Source organism: Oreochromis aureus, linkage group 10 (assembly GCF_013358895.1).
Source record: "Oreochromis aureus strain Israel breed Guangdong linkage group 10, ZZ_aureus, whole genome shotgun sequence".
Lineage (NCBI taxonomy): Eukaryota > Metazoa > Chordata > Actinopteri > Cichliformes > Cichlidae > Oreochromis > Oreochromis aureus.
Genome location: NC_052951.1, coordinates 29,778,137 through 29,803,732, shown reverse-complemented (window position 1 = coordinate 29,803,732; position 25,596 = coordinate 29,778,137). Strand labels below are relative to the sequence as shown.

Sequence of the window (25,596 nt, the reverse complement as noted above, 5' to 3'; positions counted from 1 at the left end):
CCCCACAAAGAGGAGCAAAAACATCTCTAAATGTGTGTTTTCTGGGCTTGAGAAACATTATTTTATTTCCCAGAAATGCTGAATTTAAAATGACTTAAATTTTGCTTTAAACCATTTGAGCAACACGCTCATCACTGGTATAGATACTTTGTTTACTGTGCATCTTAATTATGCATGCTATCCATAGTGTAGCAGCACAGTGTTGCCGTTATCTGTCTGTAATTATGTGTAATGCACGGAGGCCTTGGTTGCATTCTTTAACGTTTACACTTTTTAATAAGAGATGATTAACATCATGTATTTATTTACACTGATTTTAATACGATATAGGCTCTTTGGTATTTCCCACAGTGTTTTTAAATTATATCCAGATCATGTATTATGTTATATTGCCTTAGATACATCTACAAACTTCAGGTTTTGATTTAATATGCTGCAACAATATGGGTTTGATTCCGTTTTGCAGCATTTGGGCTTTTCATCCAGCCTAAACCCGAATTCTCTTCTCCACCGCCGTCAATAAATTTAATTTCATTAAAATTGTACTGAAACTAAACGCTGAAGTTTAGCCGGTGTCCGTGCGAGAAGCGGGGCTTCATGTTGTAGCAGCTCTGCGTTTCGGGCATCCTGTCAGTTTTAAAATGCATTATTGATGAGACATGATTAGAGAAGCCCATACCAGTGCGTCTCTTTGAACATATTCTCTGAATTAAGTGGAAGTTTGTATTTATATCTTGTTTCTTCCAGTCCGTTTTCAGAATGGCATGTTGGAGGGGTTCTGCTGGATGGCTTTGGAAACCAGACAGAAGAAGAAGAAGAACAAGAAAAAAAACATATAGGCCATTTTTATTTCATTTTGGCACCAAATTGATGTGATTAAAATAAAAGAAATACTCGTTTTGTGCGCATGATCTTCGACCTTCAAAGACCAAACTGTCAGATTTGAAGCTGTACTCCTCAGGCCCGCGTGCCACCGGTTCTGACACGGTGCATGAAAATATTTCCGGTTTGATGGGCAGATGTAGTCGACTGGTTCCGCAGCCGGCAGGCCCGCGGGCTCTGTGATTAACTTTCACCGCTGATTCTTATTTTGTGTATTGATGTGGCGATGATGAGCACCGGCCAGAAACTGGTGAGAGCTGCTCTATAAATAATTCGGCTGGGTGAGATAGAGAGAGCGAGGCAGGAAATGTCTGGCAGTCTGGCTATAAAAGGGCGATGAGCTTGACATGGGAAAATATATTCTTTCACGAAGAAACCGCGAGGAGCATGAATAGCAATAATTTTAGTGGTAGATATTTTTAAAACCTCGCTTTCTGTACTCAGCCTGAATCGGGCACGTGTACTCCATGATACTTATTAATGATTACGTTAATATTTAGGCAATACCTTATATGTGGATTACAGCAGGGTTAGGGTTAGGGGGTTAGTGAATGTAGGAAAAAAAACACCCACGGCCCACGCGCTGCTCAGTAATGGATGAAGGTGTATTCTTATCTTATATCTGCTCAGGTGTCCTCGCGCTTTATAATGCACCTTATAGTCAGTTTGTGTGTTTTTAATAGTAGTGCGACGTGCACGTGCATTTGCGCGCTCACGTCGCGGAGGCCCTCCACCGCCGTCTCGCGCGCATTAAAAAAAGATGCGGTTATAGGTTGGGAGTGAGAGATGAAACGGCTGCAGAGGAGCGGCTTCTTTTATATTTATTTACTTGTTTATTTATTTATTTTTAATTTGCACGGTGAGTGTGACTCGTGTTAACTTTACGCAGAGACGATACTGTCCGAATAAACTGAGACTAAGCGAGAGAAATGAATATTTAAATGGAGGGCGAGCGCTACATTATTGATAAGAATTTAAATCGCGTATTTAAAGTGAAGCTTGACACAAACGAGACACGGAGCGTGCTCATAACAGGAGTTAAAGTTTCATATTCGGAAGAAATCATCCGCGAAATCATTGGTGCGCGCTCTCTCGTGACGTTCGAGGTGTTTTACTGATATACTGAAAAAGCCATATATGCATAATTAACAAAAATAAAACAGGAAATAATGCTCTTTATTATTATTATTATTGTTACTGTTATTATTACTATTATTAATGAGTCGAAGAGGCCTTTAAAAAATTATACCTACCTCTTATTTTTCTTCCTCTTCACAGGGCTGAAAACGGTTTCCTAAGATCTGGGATTCCTGTTGTGTAAATATTGATATCGCTGCTATGATATTGTTATGGTTTTCATAATTCATGCCATTGCATTTTTCATTGCGTCTGGAATTTATTCAGCAGATTCTGCAACAGTTTTGTATACACATCCGATCATACATAATCGATAGGCCTAATAATCCCAACACCTCTACTAATGATAATGCTTTGAATCCACATCCTTCGTCTTTCCCGTGTGCTTCTGTCCAGTTACCACCGGAACCCGGTGAGTCCCCCGCCTCCTCCTGCTTCTCATTATTATCTCAACAATAAAAAGTAATCATGGCGGCGTGTGTGCTGGATGAACGTGGGGACTGTCAGCCTCCTCTCCGCCCATTAAGCCTCATAACTCGGTCGTTTGATCACGGCCTTGCCCGCCCCGATGCTCATTAGGCCTGATTAGTTATACAATGTTCCTAATTACGGCCGCCATGTTTTAATTAGCGCCTCATTTACATAATGTCGTCACGGATCCTTATTCTTCTCCCACATACAACCACTTCCCCATCACATTCACCCATCCAAACTTTCATTTCCCAGGAAAATCTTTTAGGAATTTTATGGGGGGGGGGGGGCTGTTTTATTGTGTTCTATCAAGAAGCTCCCCTACACAGGTGTTATACCAGTCTGACCTTTGACCTTCCTGTGGGGTTCCTAAAGAAGGAGGATGAGAGGGATAGTGCAAGATTAATGCTTTTTTCATTTATGTTTTATTTGCAGCCTATTATCCAGCTCTACACCTTTTATCCAACATAAAGTAACATGAAGTGAGGCAAACTATTACTCAACAACATGACTTTGTGTGTGTGTGTGTGTGTGTGTGTGTGTGTGTGTGTGTGTGTGTGTGTGTGTGTGTGTGTGTGTGTGTGTGTGTTTGAGAGAGAAAAAGTGGTACCTCCCCCCAAAATGAGAGTCCTTTCTGATGGCTGAAACCACGGCTTAATCTACAAACACCACTGATAAATATTGCAACGACAGAATTGAACACTTCCAGTGTATCTGTGGGCAGAAGCCTGGTGTGTGTTTGTGTTTGTGTGTGTGTGCGTGTATGCGTATGCGTATGTGTGTGTGTTTAGCTGGCTGTCAGCATGAACTTAGTTTTAATCTCCATAACGAAACGCTAACAGGGGTCAACCCCCCTCAAGATACAATAAATAATACTATGACCAAAAAACCCACACAAATTAGAGCTCCACTGCCTCCTCAACAACAACCCCCACCCCACCCACACACACACACATTTAGTTCTTCTTAATCCCTAACACACACACGCGCACGCACACACACACACACACACGCACGCACACACACACACACACACACACACACACATTTAGTTCTTCTTAATCCCTAACACACACACGCGCACGCACACACACACACACACACACACATTACTCTCCCCTCAGTCTGGTGCCGTTCCAGCCACGCTGTCAATATGCAGCTGGCTGCCCCATGCACCACTGCAACAGGGCTGCGTGTGTGTGTGTGGCAGCAGCTATGTTTGCATTAGTGTGTGTGTGTGTGTGTGTGTGAGATGGAGAGAGAGAAAGAGAGCGAGAGAGAAAGCCATAGTAATGTAACAGAGCGCTGATTCTCCAAGGCCCCGGCGCTGCACTCAAGACTCTGAGCTTCATTAAAATTTTATCGCCGCAGCGCTCGGCCAAGGTCTATTTATGAAAATGCACTTCCTTGCTTCATGGAAAACACAAGCCAGAGAGGAGTGGATGGAGTAATCTGGAAGAGAGTGGAATTAACTGCATCTACAGTTTATTCATATAGATTGCCATCCCTCCTGGGCGGCTTGTGTGCTCAGTCTATCGTGTGCAGGCAGGGGACCGAAAACAGAATAGACCACTTTCCAGTGGTCTTGATGTTTATTACTTCCCCTGGTGCTGAATGAGACTGGGTTGCATATATTCAAGTGCTGTTGCATTGAGACCCGTATTTAAAGCAAATGTAGTTTTATTTGCAAATCACCTGGAAATTTTGTTGCATAAAAATTGTGTCAGAGAGCTAACAAGAAAGACTAGAAGAAGCAGATTCAGTAGATTTGTCCAAATGAATATCTGCTGCTTGGTATAGACACCGCTGGGCCATCTGCGAACAACGAGAGACAAATTCAGACATGAGAAACTCTTCATGAACAGCTGAGAGTAAACGTTTCAGTCAGAGTAAAACTCAAATCACTAGTAATGAGTGAACCACTTTGCCACTGGAAACAGTTTCTGCTTGGATTAAGTGATGCTGCACATGTGTTTATTCTAATCCAGGAAGAATGACCTCATTAATAGGCTGTATGGGTGAGGTCAGGGTGGATGCTTGATGATACAAATTGCTGGATTACCTGTGGTTCGCAAGTCAGTAGACTTGAATCAGCTCACTTCTTCCATATTTAGATTTTGTTACTTTTTTCATAGGCATAAATCACACTCTTGCCACAAAAGGATTTTTGGGTGACAACTTATGAAATACTCAGACACTTTTTGTTCAAACTCAATATATAAAAATAAATCAGCATTAAATCTCCTGCCTGAGAGGCTGGGCAAAACAATTTTTTCAAATAGTTTCACTATTTTCATCTGTGAACTATTGATATCACATCTGATAATTTAGGGGTTTGTGTTTACAAGAGATAGAAGAAGAAAATAATAATAATACCATTACAGCTTGCTGCCATTTGAGCATGTCAAAGTGAAAAACAGTTAACTGCATTTTAAGAAATCTTTTTTGTGTGTATGTATTTCTCATTTGATTACAACTTATTGGAGTTGGCACAATTTTTTGCAAACTTTATAAGCATGTCGGAACATGCAGCCTATTCAAAGTGAATGAGAGGTGTTATCAGGTGTAAATAGCAATTTTCAGCATGATTTTCTTGGTTCATTTGTGTTAGACTTTAATCACTGCATCTTTTTTAATTTATGCACGATTTTCAGAACCTCAATACCCAAAACAATGATGGGTTTCTTTATCTTCTGGATTTTCCCGTCTCCAACAGTGCAACGTAACTATAGTCTTTACGCTTCAGTTCTTTTTAGTTATGTAGGAAAACATGAGATGAAGTTGACCAATCAATGAATTATTCAGAATAGAGAATTATCAAAATACATTAGAAATACAATTTATCACTACATATGTTGCTTGAGCAAACATTTCACTGGAGCAGAACTTCTGCTCACATGTACTGGGTGGACTGTTGGTCACTATACTGCACCACAGCATACTGCACTGGAGCGTGGTCCAGGCCTGTTTTAATCACTGCGGACGTATTAAATTGTGTTTATTTATTCAGCATGTGCTGTTGCACTTGCGAATGGGTGTTGTCAGAGACTCAGTGGGAGAGGTAATTCTAACTGCTAAAGCCATAATCCAGACAGAAATGACTGCTTGGAATAAATCAGCTCAGCTGTCTTGTTAGTGCACCGTCTGTACTAAGTGAGAAAACAAAAGACAACACGACAACTGGATGAAAAGATTGGTGGATATACAAGGGTCTCACATGAGGACCAAATACGAAATGTAGCCTCTCCTGTCCTAAAAAATGTCATCCCTTTGTTTCTTTTTTCCCACCATCTTTTTCTAACCGAGTGGTTTTAATTCAGTTCAGTTCAATCAAAGGTTTTATTTATATAGTGCCAAATCACAACAACAGTCACCTCAGAGCTCTTTACATTGTAAGGTAAAGACCCTACAATATAAAGCCTCATCAATATAAAACCTCTTTATATTGTAAAAATCAGCAAGCACTTGGTGACAGTGGGAAGGAAAAACATCCCTTTTAACAGTAAGAAAACAATGTGAGAACCAGGCTCAGGGAGGAGCCACCTGCTGGGACCACATGGAGGTGAGGGGAAGGAGACAGGCCAAAAGATACGCTGTGAAAGAGAGTGGAAATTTGATTCTGGGTTTAACAGGGAAGCAGTGAAGAGAAGCCAATAGATATCCTTTAGTTGTGTGCATGTTTCTGCTAAACAGCCTGTGAACTTTGCTTCTGGTGCAGATTTTGCATGTGTTCATGTAGCAGGTATAAGCAAATGTCCACTTTCAGACTGTCATTGTTTCTGAATGCACATATAAAAATTGTTGTTAGACAACAGCTGATTTCTAAATTGCTTTTCTCTCTATCTAATCTAATCTAATAAACATGATGAATGTTCAAAATAAAAATACTGGCTATTGATGACTGCATATTTCCTACTGAGGTGTTGGCTTAGTAGTGGGGCACTTTGTGTACATTTGAGTCAAACAATAAAAGTGTGTTTGCTTATTGATATGACCGTTAACCAGACACCAGAGAAACTGTACATCATGACATTTCTCATCGGTAACCTTCATAAGATAAGCGAACTGGCTGCCTGAAGTTTTTAGGGTGAGAGAAGAAGAAAGAGAAAGTGTGTGCATGTGTGTGTGTGTGCGTGCACCTGCATCAGCCCTCTGCTGGTTCGTGCAGAAAGAAAGCTGCAGTCTGATTTGCTCTTGTTTGGATCTGACACAGGGAAACACAGCGCAGGAAAATGAGGCCTCGCATTTCTTAATTATTTAAATCAAACAATTAACTACGGCTGTCCTGGGAAAAGCTCTTTTATCCGCTCATCCAAAACAACAACAGCATCCAGGGTGGAGTCTGGAGGAGGACAGATCACATGGAAAACAGCAGCCAATAGAGGAAAACACAGTCATTTTGCTGTAGTTTTGAATTATTAAAACAACTATTTTAGACTGCACAGGTGCTCTCCAGCTTGCATGCTTAGACTAAGCTCCTAAAAAAGCACCACAGATTTCTCCAAAATCTCAGCATGCTATAAATTTCTCTTTCAAAACACCACAGAGCTTTTTTTCCCCCCAGTAAATCTTACAATACCATAGATGTTAAATGAACCTTCATACATTCTGCAGTAACATCTCCCTGAAGAACTCTTTATCACTCTTTATCTTGCAAACATATGGTGTAATGTTGTGAAGGCTGGTCAAAACAAAAGGCTAGACATGCTATAATATATGAATATTTTAGTGATTCAAAAAAATAAACATTAAATAGGGAAAAAATAAAGGAAATTGAGTCACCTTAAACAACATATCCCTGGTTCCCTGTCTCTAATGGACTACATAAGTGTATTCTAATAATATTAAAGCTTGTAATTTTTGTTCTGCGTGTATAATTTCGTCGCTTTGTCTCAGGAAAACTTGATACACTGTTCACATTGATTACACGGTCAATTATATATAATTTATAGGCCTCAACTGGAGAGCCGCTCGACGATTAAACTTTGATGAGACCATGTACTACATTCTTTGTTATAGACCAACATGCCAGCCACTGTCTGGTAGGCAAAAAATATCTATAAATATTGACAAATGCACAATACAGAAGTTGATTTTTCTCCTTCTGAACTTAAAATACAGGGATGATACGTCAATATTCTGGTGAAACACTTCAGATGCTTTGGCGAGATTCATATGGTAGCAGTAAACATACTAAACTTTATATTTTCTGTTTGAGCCAATGTACTGTAAGTAAAGTTAAACAGTTTGAAAATGCAAACAGAGCAAACCTGCAAACATGAAAAAAACTTTTTTTAGGTTTTAGGACTTTATGCAGTATTCCTGTTTTCCTCCAGCGGGGTAGATTTCTGTGACAGAAGATGTGACTTGATCACAGCTGGACTGGCCATCGGGCATACCGGGCATTTGCCCGGTGGGCCGCTGGCGATTTTTTGTTTTTATGGGCCGATGGATTTTTTTTATTTATTTATTTTTTTAGGAAGGGTATATATAATGAAAGGTGTTGGATTGGCCAATTGGTCATGATCGACTCTGGGCTGGACCAATTACAGCCGAGGAGGCCGGATGCACCTCCCCTTGTTTAGCAATCTTAGACGAACTAAAGAAAATGGAGAACAAAAAAGGAAAGGAGGTGTTTATGAAAATATCACTAAATCTGCCATTTATTAATTTTAATATTAATTAATGCTCATGTCTCACCTCTAGTGTTCTTGGTCTTAATTTAAGGTTTCTACCATGTGTTGTAGATAGTTCAGGAGGTTAACTGACCAAGCAGTCTTTTTGTTTCCGCTATGTACTGTTTAAAATCCAGAATAGGGAGGATGGTGTAGGTTTAAGTTTATTAGACTGATACATTTAAACCAACAAGGCAGTGTAAATCAAAGCAGTTGTTTTCATGCAAAGGCTTTATGGTTTTTCCTATAGCGATTGACAGATCACGTGACTTTCGCGCATTGCATTCCGGGAACTCGTGGCAAAACAAGTACCGCATCAAATGCAAGCATTTGCAGCACCGCAAAAACGTTCATTCTCCGGTTCCAATACCTTCTTGGTTTTTCTTTGCCGCACAAAAAGTAATGTACAAAACTAAGGAGAACAATGCCGGACCGCATAAAGACAGACTCGACGAAAAGGCAAAGAAAAGATACGAGGAAAAAAATCAAAGGAGTGAGAGGGTCAGACCCTTACAAGCACACAGAGTGGACAAAAGACGTTAGCGTGCTGCCCAACTTTAACCACGCTCACGGTTCTTGGAGTGAGTGCATACACTCATGAAGTTTAGTAACTTCAGGTCACTGCAACAAGCCCAGGTACAGTTTACCAACGGATGGGTTCGGGACCTTGAAATGCACCGTGTAGAACGAAAGACCATCGTACAAACAAAGGTAAGTTTACCAGTCTCACAAATCATCATCATAAATACACATTCGTTAACCGTTTATTAATATAACCTTTGAGCTCAACGATAATTAATTAGTAGTGGAAATAATTTCTGATAAGCATTACAGAACTGTAGCAGTGACAATAATGTTGTATGTTGTAATCGCACTGGACAATTAGTGATACAAAACAACTGTTTATCCTGTGAATAAAAGTATATGTTTTTGTCAATGTACCATGGTAATAACAGAAGCGAAACACAATATTGTGTCAGGACAATTCACTATTTATGCACAATAAATAAAGGAGCATAGCACGACCATTTCTGTTCAGCGCCAGACTTGCTTGTAACCTGACGTATTAACTACTACAAAACACTGACCTTTGTGGGAATGCTTGGAGCAGACTAACATGTGAGCGGGAGTGTTCTGAGACGTTATATTTGGTATATCCAGACCATCCGTCGGCTCTTACCTCGGAAACATGGCTTAAAAAATTTCTCCTCAACGATGTAATCCGATAAAAAAAAAAAAAACGATCTCTTTACCCGTCGGCTTCCCGTGGCTGTCATGCGACCGGCTATTGCAGTTAATAATACAACAGCTTCTTGCCATTTTTTGGGTTTCTTTTTATCGCTGTGTAACTGAGTTCAATTGAAAGCCTGCGTGCGCTAGTACCTCTTGCCACAAGTTCCCAGAATCCTTTGCGGTTTTACCCCTGAATGACGTCACATTTTCAATCTCTATCCTGGTGGGCCGGTCTCTAGTCAAAATGCCCGGGCCGATTTTTTGTCCCAGTCCAGCCCTGGACTTGATGCAGCAGTAAGTAGGCATGATGTGTAATGTGCATGTCTGTTCCTTATAAAAGAAGGAAAATCAGTATAAAATACTGCAACTTCAAGGTATCACTTTTTCTTTGCACATTTATAATCCATGTTTCTGAAATATGTTCAGGACCTTCAAGACATAAAACTTTTCATTAGAACCCAGGGTGATGAAATTCTTGCATTATCACACTTCGGATTAGATCAAAAGTGTGATATTTTTATATCCAGTCATAAACTATCTGCTTTTCATTTTTCTGGTGACCCACTGGATTTTTCCACTGAGGGGCCCCCAGGGGGCCCCAAGCCCCAGGTTAAGATCCTGCAGCTTTAAAGGCCTGGATTGGGTTGCTCCGAGGGGATCGGGGCCGAGATGCTGTTGTACAACAGAGAAAAGCAGCTTCTTAACAAACACGCTCCAAAATCAATAGTATCATAACAGCTGATATTTATTATTCATTAATAACGCATTTACAGACCCAAACCACCTGCTGATCAGAGGACAGAGAGAAATAGTATAAACACAGACACAGAGAGAGAGGATTTCATGCAAATTTGGATTTTAACTCACTGAATTTCTTTTATGTATCCAGATTAATATGCAGTCGCACATACACTTTTATGCTTACAGAGTTTTTGTGGCTCTAGTCATGTTGTGCTTAATGAGAACACAATGAAGATTGTGGCTGCGCACGTGTAGCAGATTTATAGGCTTTTTTCCAGGTAAATTACTGGTTTTGCTGTATTAGGTATTTATAGCACTGTGAACAATATTTATTGCATTCTGGTTTATTTCAGAGCTATTTCAGTGCTTTGGTATCTGTGTGATTTCACTTAATTTATATTGTAAATGACACTAAGAGTATTCTGGGAAGCCCTCCCTATAATTATAAATGAAACATATTAGAATGTTATTATTCTTAATAATGTTACAGTTAATTAAAAAAAAACATGCTGTTTTTTCTCATATTTTTTCCAAATACGGTTTATAATTAAATCACAATTCGACTGTCTATTGAATGTTTTCTTCTAATAACACTTCATTAAAATGGAAATAATATTTTTCTATTTAATCTTTATCCAAAAGACTAAATATAGTTCTTACTATAAATGCTGATGATATGAATACCTGCACTAAATTTGGCATTTTAATTGGAAGTTAAACATTCACATTCTGCTGTCACGCTGTAGTTATCATTTACGCATAGAGGATTTCTTTTTTTTTTCCAAATAATATACTTTCAAACACCTTCCTCTTTTGTTATCATAAAAGAAAAGTATATCATTAGTTAATATATATTTATGGTGAGGACTTTATTTTCTAAAACTGTGTAAATGTGGGGTCAGTCATTTTAAACTCGTTAATTTTTGTTCAGTTTGACGAAGATAAAGATCCATATATTATGAATAAATGCATGCAACATTTTGCCTGCTAAAATGTATTGTTGCCAATAATTTCACTTTACATCTAAATCTGCATCTTGGGAAATTGAATTCACAAAAAAATAAAAATCAGCTGACTAATATTTATAGAATCTTTTCTTTTTAATTATCGGGCATGAAATCGTTTACCTCATGTTTCAAATTTATTTCAAACCATCAGGGGCAATAATCAGCTTCTCACAACTTGTGACAGTTAAGAGATATTTCATTTAGCTCTGTTTTCTTTGTTTAGTTCAAACTTTTTTCTGTTTTTAAAGTTTTCTAACTTTAAGAAGCAGAGACTTTTCAGTTCTCTGAGTTTTCTTTGCATTTTTTTTACTGGGAGAGAAACGTCTGATAGGACTAAAAGCATCAGATGAGGGGCCTGTCTGCATGGTCCTTTATGCGATAGAGCCGTGCAGTCTTCATACCCAGCAAAGTTGATCAATATTAGAGTCACTCAAGTATCAAATCCTATTCATCATCGCTGGGAAGCTGCTTTTAGACGGACCTCCCTCACCTCCAGGCTTCTCCTGTTTCAGAGCAGCAGCTGCTCGCCTCTCGGCGCAAACACACGGACTGTATCCAAGAAACAGAAACACAGACAGACTGCTGTCCCGAGCTCGCATTACACAGATCCATTAAATCTATCTTTTTTTTAAAAGGGGGGCGATTAACACCTCTATCAACCAACACAAACCCTGGCGTGGTGTGACGAAGATAATCAGATATTTTGCTTCAAACGCAAAATTTAAAAATGGGCTCACATGACCAAATCTATTCTCAGGAGGTGTAATGCTGGCTAAAAATGGAAGCAGTAGTTTTTCTGATTGGGTTGACAGACAAAATCCTGCTCAGCGTCTATTTCAAATCCCCAAAAGAAAGGCTTTCAGAAGTTCAAGTAAAACGTGCACGGTTTATTTCAGCTTCTGTCGCTTACACAGACACATTTAAAGCACACTTTCACATATGAAATGTTTTTTTCTTCTCCAAAATAAATTAAATTCAAATAAATACGGAAATGTAAAGAGAAAAAATAAAACAAACAAACAAAAAATAAATAAATAATTAAATGACGTTTTTTCAGAAGCGTTGAAAAAATATGTATAAATAAGGCCGACAGTTCCCTTCATCAGAATGTCTACTGTACAAAGTGCTCTCCACAAAGGTGTCAGTGGACGAATAATAATAATAATAATAATTCATGAGGACACAAAGAGGGGGGATCAACCACTTCTGAATAATAACAATAGTAATTTGATTGTCAGAGCATCATTGCAGTGAACTTGAACATACAACAGGTTTACACATCAGTGAGTCTTCTAGGCCTAATTCACCATTAACCCAGTGGCAGAGGAACAAAAAATAATAATAAAAGAAAATCACATTAAAATCAAACAAAAAAAAATCATCCTACTCGTTTTTTTGTTTATATGTGTGTGTTTTTAAATCACCATAAACGTGCCAACACTTGCGTAATGAGGTAGACACACAGCCATACCGTGTGAATGTGTGTACTCGTGCGCGTGTTCGTGTGTGTGTGTGTGTGTGTGTGTTTCTTCTTATTGCAATGCATTCACTTTGGGGGGGCGGATTGTTTCCATACTTCTGGAGCCACAAAGAAAACACCCCTGTCCTCCTTCTCCTCCCCCCTTTTATTTTACGAGTAAACCATGCAACGGATTACAGGAGTTACTGCGCCTCACAAATTAGCCACAGACCAAAGGACGCTTTTAACGCGTTTGGTCGGATCTCGTCTCCAAAACCTCTTGAACTTCATAAAGAAACAAACACCTGGGAGAAAAGACAGCGAAAAAAATCAATACATTTAAATGAGCTTTTTTCCCCCCGACACACACAGAGGTGCAATATATTCACAAATATGTACACTGATAAATATAAAAAAGCTATTCCGGCTAATGAGGATAATAATAATTATTCCTCGATTCCCGTCATTATTATTCTTAATTTTTTTGTACAATAATTGCCTTGTGAATGAACGGGACGGAGCATTGTTCCCCCCTCTTTTTCTCCTACGATGCTGATCACTTTCTCCCACATCTCAAGGGAGCAATGGCCTATTCATGTGGAGAAGCATAAAGATTTAAGAGTCTCGAGTTTTTGGACAGGGTCTCAGTCTTTTTTTAAAATTTTATTTTCTCTTCCATTTCCCATGCTCCGTCTCCACTGTCAGAATAAGAAAGGTACACCGTTGTATCCATTTCTTTTTTTCTGGATGGATGAGGCTGAATTTATTAGAACACATCCGGGTTTATACTGACAGAACAAGTCACCAGGTGTCTCACATCCAAACCTAAATGTGTATCTTAAAATACTGTAAGACCCCGTCGAGCGCTTTCTTTGCGCTGAATACTTTATGTGAAGTCGTTTCCATATCTGCAGACACACGGCTGTGGATTCTGCTCCACTGTAACGAAGAAAAATCACGGATGCACACACACACACACACACACACACAGACACATACACGCATTTCGTCCATTCTTTAGTCAGAAAACGTGAGTTTTCTTCTGTAAAATAAATAAGTAGCATTTTCAATGCCATACCATTTATTAATTCTGCAAAGCAAAAACCATTTGATGAGATTTTTTTTTTATATCTAGAGAGCCAAAACAATGACCGTAGTCTGCTATAACACTTTGATGAGCGCCTATATGATCTGTGAGATGACTGTTTTCTTATTGAGTGCGCGCCTATGGGGCCCGGGTGGCTGTCAGACAGGATCTGCCCCGGTAGTAAAGGCACGACGGTGTACCTTGTATTTTTCTGACAGTGTGGTGCAGCAGCAGCAGCAGCAGCTTGTCTCTGGTTTGTCTTTTTGGAAACGGGGCAGAGACCCGCGGCTTCGCTGGCCTTAGTGCGTTGCAGAAAACTTCATTCGTTTCTGCTTTTGCCTCTGATTACAAAACCAAACCCGGACCACGTTCTTTTTCAGGTCCAGTTTCTCGGCGATCGCGGCGATCTTCTCGGATGAGGGCCTCGGCTGCACGGCGAAATAAGCCTCCAGAGAGCGCTTCTCAGGTGCGGCGATAGAAGTGCGTTTCCTTTTTTTGTCCCCCCCGTTAAAGAGCTCCGGCTTGGTCATCTTCTCCCTCTGTGCCCGCTCGGCCTCCTCCAGCCAGGCCTCCAGGATCGGCTTCAGGGCCACCATGTTGTTGTGCGACAGCGTCAGGGACTCGAACCTGCAGATGGTGCTCTGGCTAAGACACCCGACCCCAGGGATCTTAAGGTTGGCCAGGGCAGCCCCCACGTCCGCCTGAGTCACCCCAAGTTTGATCCGCCTTTGTTTGAATCTTTCCGCAAAAGACTCCAACTCCCGGGGATCAGGCTCCGCGTCTGCGCCGGCGGTCCCCAGGGAAGCGTGGGAGCCCAGCCCGTGGGGGTGCATGTTCATGGATTGCGGGTGGTGGTGGTGCTGCATGTGGTTGATGGCCGACATGTGGGCGTGAGCCGTGTGCGAGGCCGTGGAACAGACGTCTGAGCCGGGCATCCCTCCGAGAGAAATACCGGGCGTGAGGTGGTCCAGCAGGTCGCCCTCCAGGCCCTGCGCCGGCTGGTGGTGCGCCGGGTGATGGTGGGAGGTGAGCACCGACGGGTGGTGCAGGTGAGCGGAGGAGGAGGTCGGGGTGCAGGTCATGCTGGTCATTGTGGTCATGGTGTGGTAGGTGGCGTCTGGCTTGAACGGGTGACTTTTCTGTGCCACGATGTCCACGGCGGCCAGAGCCTCGGCTCTCTGCAGCAGCGTCTCATCAAAGCCGGCGAAGATGTTGCCCTGGAGCTGCGAGGGGAGCAGAGGGAGACCGGTTAGAGGAAAGCTTCTCAGCAACAAAACCTGACAGCTTCGTCAAAGCATCCACCGCGACTCCAGCTAATTACATCACATTTATTTATACGGTAAAATAACAATTCATGAAGTGCAAACTATTAAATAAAATTACAAATCTGTGGAAACTTTTCTATCGTAACCCACTGATATTTTTCAGAATTTGGACTGTTTCACAAATATTGCTCTGCTTTTCCAGGTAAACATTTAAACTGCAATATTAATCAGTTAAATGTATCTGTGCATTATTTACAGTATATAGGCGATTGTCACAATATTACAAAAGACGGAAATTTTATGCGCACAAGGTGAACTGGACTTTGTTTGATTAGCTCTCAAAACACACGCAGTCGAGCTCGACGTGGACACCGCTGGATGTGCCCGGTGCCTCGAAAGTGTGTCAGCGTGGAAGGATATTCATTTAAAATTAATATTTACGATCTCCTGAATAATTTCTGCGGACAATGAAATGAAACGGCTGTGAGTTTGAATATGAATGGGACAATATGAGATAACACGCGCTCGGAGATTCCACGCAGGCTTTTCATTCGTCCTCTCCTTCCTTCATTTTTTATCGTCGTTCGTTTGAAGCAGAATCCCTCACACTTTCCTAAAACACCGGATCTGGCTTCGGCAGCGGCGCATTTTTTGCGTCTGCGAGCAACACGTTTGGCTTGTTTTTGTTTGTTTGTTTGTTTGTTTGTTTGTTTTTGTGCTGCTAGTACTCCCCGGTTTGACCTGTTATATCACTGTCTCCAGCCTCTTTACACGGGTTTTGTTTCACATTTCATCGAGCGTTGTCATTTGATGCTATAATATAGAACTTTATCCTCACTCCACCGTCCAAACAAGACGCATATCCTGGTCTCAAAGTAGAAAGAGTTTGACTTTAGCTGCCAAAATGTGGGGCTTTTATTAATATGTTGTTTTTATTATATTAAATCATTTTAAATTGCATTACATGAATAGAAATCAAGAATAAACTAAAGACATTTTCTACACTATCAAAGGGGACTGGAAGTTTTGTAAGAGCTGCAGGAAATCACGAGTGAATTCTGGACTCACCGACGGTGTGGGAAGACAGGCTCTGCGGATGGCCTCGGAGCTGGAGTGCAGAGGAGTGTATTTGGGTTCGTGCAGGATGGGGTGCATACTGAAAGGCTGCTTGCTGTTCATCGACATCATGATTGCAGAAGTGAGGGAGGGTCGCTGTCCGTCTTCCTCGTTCGACTCCGTTTTGATGGTTTTCTCAAAAGAAACGCCTCTGAGAGGAAGAAAAACGTGCCTGCCACGCGCAGATAACTTGGAAAAAAGATTTTTTTTTTCTTTATCGGGATTTTGTAGATGCAGTCAGACTCAGTAAAAAAAAATATACAGAACGTGACAACCAGAGTTAACTCCGGGACACCTGCGGATCTTCTGCCTCCTGTAAATGACTTCTATAATAAAGATGCTCCTTGCCTCCAGCGCCTATATTGGACCACTGCCTCTCAGGCTCCTCCTCATTGGAGGATCCTCACTCCCTCCCCCTGGACGTCTCCACCAACCACGTGAACATAGTCGTCTTTAGCCACGCCTCCAAGCGTGCTTGGCTCGCTGGCAAGGACTGCTTGTGGTTTCACTGCTAAAAAATCAAGGTAGAAACATCTAAAAATCGATACCTGCAAGAAAAATGTGGTTCGGTGACATGAAGTTGTCACGAGACCACCAGGAATACCTCCAAACCCGACGTGGTTATTGATGCCTGCATCAATTAACTTTGCAAAAATGGCGTTCCGGTGGGTTTCAGAGTCACGGTGATCTAATGATTCCTTGATTGTTAATGCTTAAATGCAGAATTTGAGCCTGTGCGCCAGGAAAACTATTTAAATCAGATCATTGCCTTCATGACACCCGTAGCCGCACTGTAGAGGCTTACATTTGTCCCCAGACAGCATTTCATCCTAAACTACCAACACATCTTTGTAACAGTGCTGGAGATCTTTCAAAGTAAAACAGCAGAGCAAGGAGACCATGAGACTCATATGCATGTGTTCTTTCAGGTTATTACTTTCACGCAGCATATAACCTACTAATCACAAACAGCAAGTGTGCATATGAAAAGCAATATTTGGGCCTGGGTGATGATTTCAGTTGCCTGGTCAGCTGGCAGAGAGGGAGGGCTGGTTCAGAGACAGAAAGATTCAGTTGAGATTATTAATTGATGGCGGGCGTGCAGGAATTCCTCTACCTCACCCTTATTCACGTTCTTAGCAATTAATAAATCAATTAATCATGCTTCACTCACTCTGTGGCTGTACTACTGGACATCATGTTCCTGATCGCGCAAGAAAACCCACTCACACTTCCGTTAATTAAAGAATAAACAGTCCTGAACGGGAACTAAAGAGCGCAAGCACCAGACGATGAAATATTTACACGTGAACCGAGCGGGGGTCAGCGGGGCACAGCTTGTCAATCAAAATGGGAAGGGGGGGATTTCCGGCAGACAGCCACGCGTAATAAAAGGAGGAATGATTATCGCGAGGGTGACCGAGTGGGCAGGGGGCTCGGTATCCCCGCTATCATGCGCCGTGTCTGCTGCTCTCACACCTGCACTAATAAGATGAGCACCTGTAAAAATTACAAATAAAGTTATTTGCAACAAGTAGCAACTGTGGCATTTATTTTATTGAAGCGTTTACCTCAAACAGAATGTAACAAATGAAAGATTAATACATAAATCTGGGAGAAAAACACCGCTTTTCAAACACCACAGCGCATATTATTCCCTGTTTTTAATTAATTAATCTGGCAAAATCCCGCATAACTCCGACCGTCGGTGTTTGCGAAGTAGTTGATTTAAAGCGGGCAAATGCCTGAATTGAAACAGATCAAAGTAAACCTGAGCAGAGACTAAGGTAGGGGGACCCGAATTAGCACGAATCCATGCATGCAAAAGCTTTCATTCATTCATTCATGTAAAAACCTCAGGAATTATCAGGGTCTTATGTAATGAAAAACAAAAATGAAGGTATTTCGAGATTCACGCGTAATTAATCATGTTCATGCAGCTAAAACAGAGGACTGAGTTTAACATCATTACTTTATTGCAGGTTTAGATTTATATCAAAGTCATTACTCTTATTGTGAGCTTGTGTTTTCAGTGAGTAGTTTCAGGCGCATAAACTAAATAATTCATCCAGTCAGGAGCATTTTCTCCGTTTTGTTGCTTTGTTGATTATATATTTGCACAAATAAAATATTATAGTATGCAACCTTAATTGGAGTAAATTCTTTTTATTTTGTATTTCCAGCCCACTGTAGTGTTACTGAACAATAACAACATTAAAGTTGTGATACTGTTTTGTAACAAACACTCATTTTCATTTACTTTTATCAAATTTGTTTTAATCTTCTTGCTTTCATGACTGAATTAGTCTTAAGTGAAATCACTCATCACACCTTTAAGGAGGCTTTCACGTTTTGTTTTTTTCACCCTCACCTGGGTCTGCAGTTCTGATAAGTAGAATAATTATTTCTTATCCAATGCTTGACCATTTAATCAATTTCAGCAGGAAACACAAATAAACGGCACAGTGAGGAAGGCAGGAGAAAACAAGACCTTTATTTACTTTTACTGAAACATCTGTGAAGAAACATTAAGTTATTAAGTTAAATGCGGAAAGATAAATCTTTAAGTGCTGAATCATAACTTGATGGCTGATTTTTTTATGCAATCCTGGTGATATCAAACTTTGAACCGCCATAATTAACACCATTAATTATTCATTCTTTATCTGTTTTTAAGGAAAGGCCAATCATCACTTCATCTGATGTGGTACAAACACCATGAAGTTTTTTAATCAAGTGATTTAGTGAAGCAAAGCTTTCTTATGGAAAAATGTATGTTCCCTATAATATATAAAGTGCTACCAATACATGTAAAAGCCTTTAAAGCAACTTGACTTCATCTCATAGGGCCGTCCTCTTATCTACCAAACCCTACACTGAGATATGCAAGCCTCTACTTTTGCTTTGTTTGTATGCATTAACTGACATATGAGAAATTTCAAGCTGTTTTTTTTCCATATATTTATCTGAAACTGGACCCAAACATCAGCTCAAGAACATCAACATTTAGTCCAGTATCACGAATGTAAAGATAAAAGTACTGGTGTTTTTGAAGTTCAGCTCATCTCAGCTTTCCAGCTGTTCATTGTTGCACAAACTCTCATAGGTGACTGATGGTTTCTATTTTTTCCACACTCGGGGAGTCCATTCTTTTTCTCGTGGGCACTGCATTCTCATCACTGTTTTTGCATCTTCGCTGCCCATTAAACACAAACAAACCAAAAGCATTTTGAACACATTCCAATTAAAATTGTAATCAAAGTCATTCCAGTAATGTATTTTTCTCTCCCCATGTGCATCCTCTGTAAAACCTTTTAGAGAAATCTGTTTTTAATCACAGGAATCAAACACCGAATACGCAAATTATTTGGATAAATACTGCAAGCACGAAGCAAGCAAGAAGTGAGAAAATGAATGAATGATAAAAGCAAACATGTGAAGTAAATTAGACCCAAAAGACTGTAGGAAGAGACAGGAAAGATGAAGCAGGGTAAAATGGCTATGAGGCTAAAGTTAGGATTAAAAGTGAGGATATGATTTACTAGAGGAAACAGATGAAGACACTTTGGAGAATAATAACTAAGAATGAAAACCTGATATTATGGATATTATGTGTGTGTTTCCCTCTGTTTTTGATCAGCACAGCTTTTTGATCAAGTTCACTTTTATTGTTTCTGCCCAATGAACATTATTTTTAAAAGAAACTTAACAAAACCTGCGATAATTATAATCAGTTTTTTGTGCCTTTTAAAAGTGGCACCACCAAAACTGAACCCCCCCAAAAAAAAAAGAGATGATCTGCATTATTTTATTCTAATGTACTGTGTTAATTCCTGTCTTTGGTGTTTTTTCAGAGTAAAACTTAAGATGTGCATCAGCTCGGTCTGTGCTCAGTCTTGCTCCAGCTGTAACTCTGCCTCTCAGTCTGCAGCCCTGGCTGAAACTCCAGCTCTGACTCACCTGCCTACAAAAAGAGCAGCAGTGTCAGTGACGGCCAGCAGGAAACCTGAGCCAGGCCTATTGTCCTGCTGTAGCTGCGGCCCTCCAGAGGGTCCCCGGCACCCGCTCATGAAATATACATCACCTGACTCCACTGGGACAGCAGTAGGGAGGACAGTCCACTGGGAAGGCGAAACCGCACGGACAAAATGCATGGAGGGGTGGGAGGAAGGAGAGAAAGCAAGAGAATGAAAGCAGAGTGAGAGGTCTGCAAATAGAAGCTAGGAAGGACGAAAGACGGTGCCAGCTTTAAAGAAAGTCAAATTCGGACACATTTTGCAAAAGAAGCAATCAATTTTACTCCAATTTACCACTTGTGTTTTATCTGTTTTCTCTCATTTCCTGTTAGCTGTTTAGGGAATACGAAACTTTAATTTAGTTTTAGCCTGAACTTAACAAGCGTTCACTTCTATTCAATCAGATCTATATGCTGCCTGAACTGTTTGCTCGTTAACTGAATATCTAATCAGCTAATTACATGGCAGTAACTCGCTTCATTCAGGTATGGTCAAGATGACATGCTGAAGTTCAAACTGAGCATCAGAATGCTGAAAAAATCTTGTCATGGTTGTCTGTGTTAAACAGGCTGGTCTGAATATTTTGAAACTGATGATCTGCTGGGATTTTAAGGATCTATGGAGAATGGTCAGAGAAAGAAAAAATATCCAATGAGTGGCAGATCTTTGGGTGATAACACTGCTGTCACCTACCAACAGGAAGCTTCTGGGTGATAACACTGCTGTCACCTACCAACAGGAAGCTGAAGCTTCAGTTTACACAGACTGTGCAAAAGTGGACAGAAATTGGGTAATAAAAGATCTGCTATGAAATTCAGGTTGTTCATTCATCTAAACAACATGAAAGCATGGCTTCATCCTGCTTTGTTTCAACTGTTCAGCCTGCTGATGACATAATGTTTCAGCGGATATTTTCTTGCCACACTTTGGGCCAACTGCATGGTTTAAACCCCAAAGACTGCCTGAGTATTGGTGGTGACTATATCCATCCCTTTATAATCACCGTGAACCCATCTTCTGATGCCTGCTTCCAGCAGGATAATTCACCTTATCACAAATCTCAAATCATTTCAAACTGGTTTGGCGTCTAAGAGTTACCAGATCTCTATCCAGTGGGGCACCTGATCTAACAAGAGATTTGCATCATGAATGTGCCATCGACAAAACTTTGAGGACCTTGTTGAATCTGTTTCACAAAGAATTAAAGTAGTTCTGGAGATAAAAAGGTTCCAACCCAATACCAGCAAGGTGTACCCAATAAAATATAGTCCAAGTTGACATTAGTGGTACTAATGGCTTCAGAGCATTTTTCATGATTAGTTTTTGCCAATAAAGTTCAGCTACAGGACATTGTAGCTGAACTTTACGTGTGTCCATCAGATGAGTGGTACTTGTGTCAGCCTATTTTAGACACGTGAATAGTTCATATTTTTGTATGTGAAACAAATACGTCCGTGTGTGTTCAGAGTGCAGGAGAGACTCTGAGGGATCAAACGTCCGGCAAAGCTTTCAGCAACCAGAACATGGCTGCCACACGGTGTATTTCTGCCACATTTAGCAAATGGACACTAAAGTGCAGCCTTCCGCCAACATCCACCACAGCCTGAACACACACCTCCTCAAATCGTTCCCTCCTCCTGCCTTTGCCTCCTCCTGTCCTTCCCTTCTTTGCTGTTCACTCTTGTCCTCCTTTCCTTCCCCTTTCTGCTTCTTCTACCTTTGAATTATTGATATTGAGTAAAATCTGACGTTGTAAACTTTGCGACGATTCACCAAATCGGCCTCCGTTTCTCACCGTGGGGGCCCGCCAAAGGGTAGGCGGTGTCTAACCACACACTTTTAATGTAATTGCCTGTAGGGTTCCTTGTAAATATTTCATTGTCTGCCAGTACAAATTAAAGACACGAGGCTGGAAGAAAAGGTTAGTAGGTTCGCTTGGGGAGAGATTCTCTGCACTTTACCTGCGCCTGCAGGTTTAGAAAAGGACCTCGCCTCTCATCACTCTCATTTCTTAAAAGAAACAGACTGAGAGAGCATGGTATTCTGTCCTTCTGCTTCAATTAGCTTTAAGTAATGTGACTATACACTCAAAAGCTGTGCATGTACATCCGGTAGGCCATGTGCTGTGCAGCATGATGGTAGAACAGCTATGTAGCTAAAACAGCTACATAATAGTCCATATGCTGCTGTATGCATGGGCTTTTTTACAAACATGAATTTATTAGAGACTATGGCTAGTAAACCTTAATTTATTAGCCCTAGATTTTGCATAACTTGTGTGAATCTAGCTACAACAGACACACCATGTTCATGTGCTTAATTCTGTTTGTTAAATTTACTGCACCACAGAGCTTTGAATAAATATAAAAATACTTACAGAGGTGTCTAACAGAACAAAATTAGATATTCAGAGCCATTCGTTTAGCTAGAAACCTTCTCCTTACATCTTCACAGGGTTCCTTGGACTTTCCTATTTTTCTGAGAATTGGTCAGTCATTGAGTGCTGTCAATCAAATCTACCAGTTGTGTTTATCATTATCACTACTGAGAATATATTAAGTCTTGATCCTGTCACGTTGAAAGACTTTAGACTTCTAATCCAAATTATTATCTATGTGCTGTGTATGAGCATACCTTAAAGTACTGCAAAGAAATAACTGCAAACATCTTTTAATGTTCGTAGATTCATCCAGCACTTACAGTTTTGTCTGATGAACATTTTGCAATCACTGTCAAACACTGTTAATTCTTTGCCCTTCAAGCTGCTTTCTGAACTGAGCAGTTTCTGTTAAGTTTCCTTCCTGGTTACACAGAACAAAATGACTGAGTTTGCATCAGAAGTTAGTGAGGATGCTCTTTGCCTTTTCAACCATCCCTGGAAAAACTAAGAAACTATTATTAGAATATAACTAATATTCTAATAGGTAGCAACAAGTGGATCCAAAATTAGCACACAGAATCAAGTAAAGAGTTATTGCAAAAACTGGTTAATGCTGGGGGAGGAAGAGGAGGCGACACTGTGTGCAGTGACTGCAGGCCTGGGCGAGTAAGCATCCTTTGGGAAGAGGAGGTCCAGTGACTGTATTGGCTAGAGCAGGGGTGTCGAACTCCAGGCCTCGAGGGCCGGTGTCCTGCAGGTTTTAGTTAACACCCTGGGTCAACACACCTGAATCAAATGATTAGTTCATTACCAGGCTTCTGTTGAGGAGGACATGTTGAGGAGGTCGTTTAGCCATTTAAATCAGCTGTGTTGGATCAAGGACACATCTAAAACCTGCAGGACACCGGCACTCGAGGCCTGGAGTTCGACACCTGTGGGCTAGAGGAAAGAGCCGGTTCCTCACAGACTGACAGCAAGAGTGCTTTGCAGGAGTTAAGTGGAGAGTGTGGGTGGAGATGAGTATGGCAGGAAAGCAGGGAGGTGGAGCAGAGCAAGTAGACTGGCAGCTCAGAGTGAAATCAGAGCACAGGGAGAAACTGTAGAGCATGCCCACTGGAACAAGTCCACTGGCAATACATGAGTCTGGCTATTATTTACATGCAGACTTCTCTTTTGAGTTTGGCTCTCATCTGCATGAATTTAGTTTTTGTTACACAGTGAACTCTTGAGTATCTGCTGACCTGTATTTCATTTCTTTCAGGTTTTTCACAGTCAGGTTTTTGCTGTTAGCTGACCAAGTTTTGGGGTCCAACCTGCAGAAAAGAGCGTTGGTTCTATCATGTCTGCTTGTGCCTGCTTGTTTCAACAACAGTTATGCTGTTTATATCGTCTTCTGAGTTTGGTCTCACCACATGTAGCACTGGTTCATTATCTCCACCTCTTAATGAATGCATCTCTCTTATCTCGTCTTCTAATCTGTTGTTCTGCCTGTCCACGTGCTGAAACCAGGCTGCTGATCAAAACAGGGCAGAAGAGAGAAGGGAAAGAGAAAAGCAGCAAGCAAGACACAAACAGAGGGAATGACAGTATGAAAGAAAGACAGATAGTAAATGAGACAGAGAAAGAGAGAAGACATATTTTGGATCAATAGATTAACTGAGTGCTCATGTATTATGCATCTGAGCCCTGCAGCACTTGCACATAAAGGGAATGTTGGGCAGGATTGGCGTGTAAAAGCTTTATAACCGCGGGCCTGTTTACTCTGAGTGTACAAGGGGACCACCGTCAAGACGAACTGAACCAAGCAGAGTCAAACTGAGACAAAGATAGTTCTGCTTCGATCCACACAATACACACCAAAGTTTAATCCCAAAAAGCATTATGCTGAAATTTATGTTAAAAATGACTTAAATATATAAGCAAAATGACTCCAGACTAGGGTCTTTCAGTGTGAATGTGCTTCAGCTTCCTGCCACAGTCCAAAGACTGTGCATAGTTGGGTGGATACATGGATACAGGGAGGAGCTGGCATGGAGGTGGGTTGCAAAGTGTCTTGCAAATACATAGCTGTGGGCAGACTACAGCAGCCTAAATAAGCTTTGCCAGCTGGATGTGTAAAATTATATCGGAGGCATTAGCTGATATAGACTGGCTCTAAGATCACCATAGACCTGTACTACAAAGCAGGATTTCATTTTATCCAGCTAACTTTAGAGCTATAGAAAGGTGGTTCACTACTTACTGGGGTAGATTACCAAGGCAACTCATGCTGTGAACCTAACCTGCTCTGGAGCTGTTTAGGTTGCAGATTAAAGATCAGCTGGTATGACTTAACCGTACACTGACCAGTAAGTTAGTCAGTGGTGACTATTATAGAAAATAGAAAATTTTGTTAATATTTCAAAAAGGAAGTGGGTCTAAAATATATTAGTGGATGAACATCAAGAATAAATATAGATTCTTAGACTACTTGCAAATGTAATATAAAGCAAGTAGAAATAGGTGGTCTGTTTTAGGGTCACATATTAAAGCTGATAAAACAATAAAGTTGTTGTAAAATTGTTTGCAACCAGCAGGAAAATATCAAGTGATAAATGTCTAAGTCTAAATCTGAATTCTGTTCTGATATTTATTCTTTCCTCTCAGACCGTTAAAAAACCAACAAGGCTGCAACTGAAAGAATAAAAAATTAAAACTTTAATAATCAATTGAAATCCATCAGATTTTCACATATCTTAATGATAGACTTGTGATTTGATAAGAGTGTTAAATGACATTTTTGTTGCCTTTCCTTGCAGACTTCAAATAGGCTCAGCTTTAATAATATAGTCGTTCTTTTCCATTTGTATTGACTAAAATGCTTAAAGTGCTCATTTCTGTATGTCGGTTTTCCTCTCATATCACTGCTTTGTCTTTGGCAGCAGGGTTGGTTTTCAGGTTATCATACGTTTAACGTCTTTATATTTATTCCTGTAGTATATTTTTCAGCTGCTCTGGTGCCAGTACATTAATCCTTAATTGTGATTGGTCAAATACAGGTAGCATCACCTCCTTTCCTGCCAACATGCACGGGGGAAGCTGACTTAACTTAGCAAACTAATAGTCATCTTTTGCGACTGCTTATCCT

At 40.6% G+C, this 25,596-nt stretch overlaps 1 protein-coding gene across 2 annotated transcripts; it reads right to left on the bottom strand.

Moving 5' to 3' along the window:
* Positions 1–12,037: 12,037 nt before the first annotated feature.
* On the bottom strand, positions 12,038–17,369 carry zgc:158291 (uncharacterized protein LOC572084 homolog). 2 transcript variants are annotated; one of them, XM_039618689.1, is made up of 3 exons: positions 17,248–17,369; positions 16,026–16,584; positions 12,038–14,915 (listed from the first exon to the last, which is right to left on the bottom strand). In XM_039618689.1, exons 2-3 carry the CDS (start codon positions 16,143–16,145, stop codon positions 13,992–13,994), a joined length of 1,044 nt encoding a protein of 347 aa, XP_039474623.1. In that variant the 5' UTR covers positions 16,146–16,584; positions 17,248–17,369; the 3' UTR covers positions 12,038–13,991. The 2 variants fall into 2 exon arrangements, with proteins under 2 accessions (XP_039474623.1, XP_031606229.1); XM_031750369.2 differs by having other exon boundaries at positions 16,026–16,581; positions 17,248–17,280.
* Positions 17,370–25,596: the final 8,227 nt, after the last annotated feature.

Bases quoted from the DNA above. Each gene is read 5' to 3' on its own strand.
- zgc:158291 (XM_039618689.1), bottom strand. From the start codon at position 16,145: ATGATGTCGATGAACAGCAAGCAGCCTTTCAGTATGCACCCCATCCTG. The intron at 14,916-16,025 runs GTGAGTCCAGAA...CTCCCCTCGCAG, and splicing joins CCTGTCTTCCCACACCGTCG to CTCCAGGGCAACATCTTCGC.